We start from the raw sequence: 3997 nt of genomic DNA, 5'->3' as shown, positions 1-3997 counted from the left end.
CCGGGGCCCTCTGGCGTCCCAAGCCAGTTCTTAACCAATGCGCCGCTCGGCCGGCCCTTCTCTTACGTTTTTGAAGTTGACAGATCACAGAATTATAGAATTGGAACTTGCTAGGTGACTTCTGTCTGGCCTTGTATCTTGGCAAATTAGTATCTTGACTTAAAAATAATTAGCATTAGATATCAAGGTGCAAAATTTCACCAACTATCAACACTTATCAACATTTTATTTTAGTATTTTCAGCTGTCCATGGGATAGCTATACTAGCCCAATATGTCTCATATTTAATTGTCATTTTTGTCTCTTACATGTTTTATTTAGTTCCACCTTCTTCTAACCTTTTTTTTGGGAGGTCAAAAGGATCACTATTTTCATTGTTCTTTGGGCTGAAAACTGTGTCATTTTTGACATTAGTTTCCTATAAATTCTTATTAGATATTTGAGTCACTTTCTTCACTGTCATTTGCTTTTTCTTTTCATACGACTTCCCTAGTTCAGGGTCTACTCATTCTACTGTTGTTCATGCTACGGTATGAAGCTTACAACAGTTTCAGAGAATGTCTCTATACTTGCAGGCTTTCCTTCTCCCAGTCCATCCTGAATACCACTAATGGAAAAATATGGAAATGGATTTATAGCCATGCTCAAGAACCTAAACTGTCTCCCTGCTAACTACCTCAGTCACTCTAAGACTTCATTTTTGACTTTTAAACTTCTCTTACTGGATCAGTCTTATCTCTCCAACAGTATTTACTTTTACACCTTATCACAAACCCTTTGGTTAAACTTCTCAAAGCCCTTCAGATATTGTCATACCCTCCTTGGTGCTCTTCCTACTTATTCTTTAAAGCAAATGAGTCCCATCTTCTCAGCAAAAAAAAAAAAAAAAAAGTCTTTCTTTACTGTTCAAACTCAAACTGTCCATCTGTTTTTCTGAGCTCTTACTTGTACAAACTGTTGAACCACATAGTAAATGACAAATACCATAATACAGCATCGTAGTTAAGAGCATGAAATCGAGAACCGGACTGTGTGTGCTTGGGTTTAGAATCTAAACTTTAGACCCTGGCTCTTCCGCTTACACTGCGTGACCCTGAGCTAGTTAATAAACCTTTTGTGCCTCAGTTTCCTCATCAATAAAATAGAGATACTAGTATTATTTACCCCATAGGGTTATTTTGAGGATTAAGAGATTTACTATATGTAAAGCATTCATAATATTACAAATCAGTACAAACACTTTTTTATTCTCTGGTGGTTTTTTGTTTGTTTGTTTTTTGGTATATTTGTATGGCATTCTTATTTCCCCAATTAGATATTAAGCTCTTTTAAGGCAGTGTATTTATTAGATTTTTTTGTTTCAGTTTCTCATCACTCATAGTAGTTATTCAGTAAAATTTTTTGGCTAATTTAATTATAGCCCATGTTCCTGTGTGAAAACCTTTAGTAAGCTGTCTTTAAATGAGCTACTAAGGGAGACTGTGGGCAACTTCTAAGAGAGCCGGGGATGTTTTAAGCATTCTCCTTCCTAAGGTCAAAGGGCTGGTAAAGATCTATTAAAACTTCCATCCACATTTGGGGTAACCTCTAGACTTTGGTAGTTAAAGCTGAGAATGTTTTGAGACAGGAGCAAGAAAAAAATGTAGTTTTTGGTATTGAATGTAAAATTAACTTTAAATGAACCACTTTTCTTTTATAGCTAAATGTTAAACTTTTATAAAGAATGAAATAATCTTTTGTTTTGTAGCAAACAGCAATCTTTATATAATTATTCTTCTATCTTCCATGTCAAAATATTTTTTAATTACAAAAATCTTCCTCTTTTCTCACAGGACTTCCTGACCCATTTGCCAAGGTGGTGGTGGATGGATCTGGGCAATGCCATTCTACAGATACTGTGAAGAATACACTCGATCCAAAGTGGAATCAGCATTATGACCTGTAGGTTTAAACGGTTAATTTGAAATGAAACATACAATCAGTATTATTTGATGTAGTCTTTGAAAACCATCACTGAAATGATCTGAGTTTGATCTGTGGTATAAGTTGGTCTTCACAGAGGAGTACAAAACCTAGTGGGAGGGTACTTTGGCTAATTGACAGCTGGTTTTGGAAGAGGCACCCTTGATAGAAAGCCTGTGAAGAACGAAACGTGTGTACAGTAGAAAGCAGTTCCCTCCCCCACCTTTTTTCATTAAATAAAGGTATTTACTTGAGGCCAATTATAAGTATAAAACAAGAAATCATAATTGGTGTGCCCTCATAGGCATTCTTTTTGCTTCTAGATGGATGGTTTCTGGTTTCTTTCTTTTAAATTTTATTTTAATCATAGTAGAGTATGTACCTCTTAAAATAGGCAAATGATACTCTAAGGCTTTTAATGAGGAAGTGCAGTTCTCTGCTCCATTCTTATTCCTGATTTCCCATTCTCAAGAGAACTGCTTTCAATAACTTTGGCTGTTTATTCTGGTATTTTTTTCTGTTTCTAGATATCATGCTTTATTTTATAGCATCTCAATATATAAACATGAACAAACATAAACAAATAAATAAATATTTAATTTTGGTATTATTTTAAAATTTTCTACCATAGAAGATGACTTAGCTTTTACAGCTGATACCAGTCTTCCTCACTCCCACAGCACCCACATGTCCCTTCCTTTCTCTTAACCCTCCTGTTATTTGAACCTTTTCGGTTAAATCGTTGTTATGTGTTTATATTATTATGATCATGTAAATATTCATAACTGAGCCGCCTGGTGTGCAATGATTACATTTCCTTTCTTGACAACTTTTGTTTTTCTGAAGTTAATAACTATCTGACTTTACCATTTGTTTAGTTTTTTTATCTGTCTCATTAATTAGATCACAGACTCTGCTATAGCATTATCTCCTTTGCATGCGTTTAGCCTCATGAGATACTCCATTGGCTTTGCTTTCCTCTTGGAGCTATTCCCCTGGAGCCTCTGTCCTTTTGCTCCAGTCTGGTCTGGTGGTTCTCTAAGACCTGCTGCACAGCCCTCCTGTAACTCGCCTTTATCATTATTTGGGAATTTCCTTTGTCTCATTTGGGTCCAGTGACTTCCTATTTTTTTGTTTAGTTCCCTGTTTTGGTGAAGTCTATCTTCCATGAAGTCTATCTGTCTTTGTACTCATCTTGAGAAAGAGTACAAAGACGTGGAAAGTTACTTTGAGATCTTGTCTGAAAATGTATTTTGTCTTGTTACTTGATTGATAGTTTTTTTGTGTGGATTTCCAGGAGAGACATCACTTTTCCTCCAAATTTTGAATACATTGCTGCATTATGTTCTAGGTTAGATCAGCATTACTGAATAGAAGTATCATGTGAGCCACAAATGGCAGCTCACCTGTAATTTTAAATTTTCTAGTAGCCACATTAAAAAGAGTAAAAAGAAACAGATGAAATTAAGCTTAATAATATATTTTATTTAATTCGATATATCTAAAATATTTTTATTTCAACATGCAATCAATATAAAATAATTATTGAGTTATGTTACACACACACACACACACACACACACACACACACACGTGTGTGTGTATTTCTTTTTTAAACCAAGTCTTTGAAATTGGGTTTATTTTGTATTCACAGAGTGCCTCAATTTGATCTAGCTACATTTTAAGTACTCAATAGCCCCCTGTGGCTGGTGGCTACCATTTTGGACAGTGCAGGTTTAGAGTATTGCTGATGCCATCCTGATTTTGGTCATTCATGATTATTGTTTTCCACCACAAGATTTCAGGGTATTCTCTTTATGACTGATGTTAAATTTTTTTGATGATGGATTTGGTATGTTTGATACATAGTGCTAGATAATGGGACCTTTTAATCTAGATACTTAAACTCTTTTAGTTATGGGGAAATTTTCATTTTTCTTTTTTTTTTTAATTTTTATTGGGGAATTGGGGGAAGGGGAACAGACAAGTTGCTGTCCTTTTGTTCTTCAGTCTAGTTGTGGAGGACGTTGCTTCA

General features: G+C 35.0%; 1 protein-coding gene across 1 annotated transcript in view; it reads left to right on the top strand.

Annotated features, from left to right (window-relative positions):
• The window catches only part of SMURF2 (SMAD specific E3 ubiquitin protein ligase 2), a 99258-nt gene that overhangs the window by 54006 nt on the left and 41255 nt on the right, over positions 1–3997 (top strand). The window contains exon 3 of the mRNA XM_019637781.1: positions 1833–1941. Coding sequence (XP_019493326.1) covers positions 1833–1941 — 109 coding nt within the window. The remainder of the gene's footprint in view (positions 1–1832; positions 1942–3997) is intronic.

This window comes from Hipposideros armiger, unplaced genomic scaffold (genome assembly GCF_001890085.2).
Source record: "Hipposideros armiger isolate ML-2016 unplaced genomic scaffold, ASM189008v1 scaffold_34, whole genome shotgun sequence".
Classification (NCBI taxonomy): Eukaryota; Metazoa; Chordata; class Mammalia; order Chiroptera; family Hipposideridae; genus Hipposideros; species Hipposideros armiger.
The sequence above is the reverse complement of the archived record's forward strand: the minus strand, read 5'-3'. Positions and strand labels throughout refer to the sequence as shown.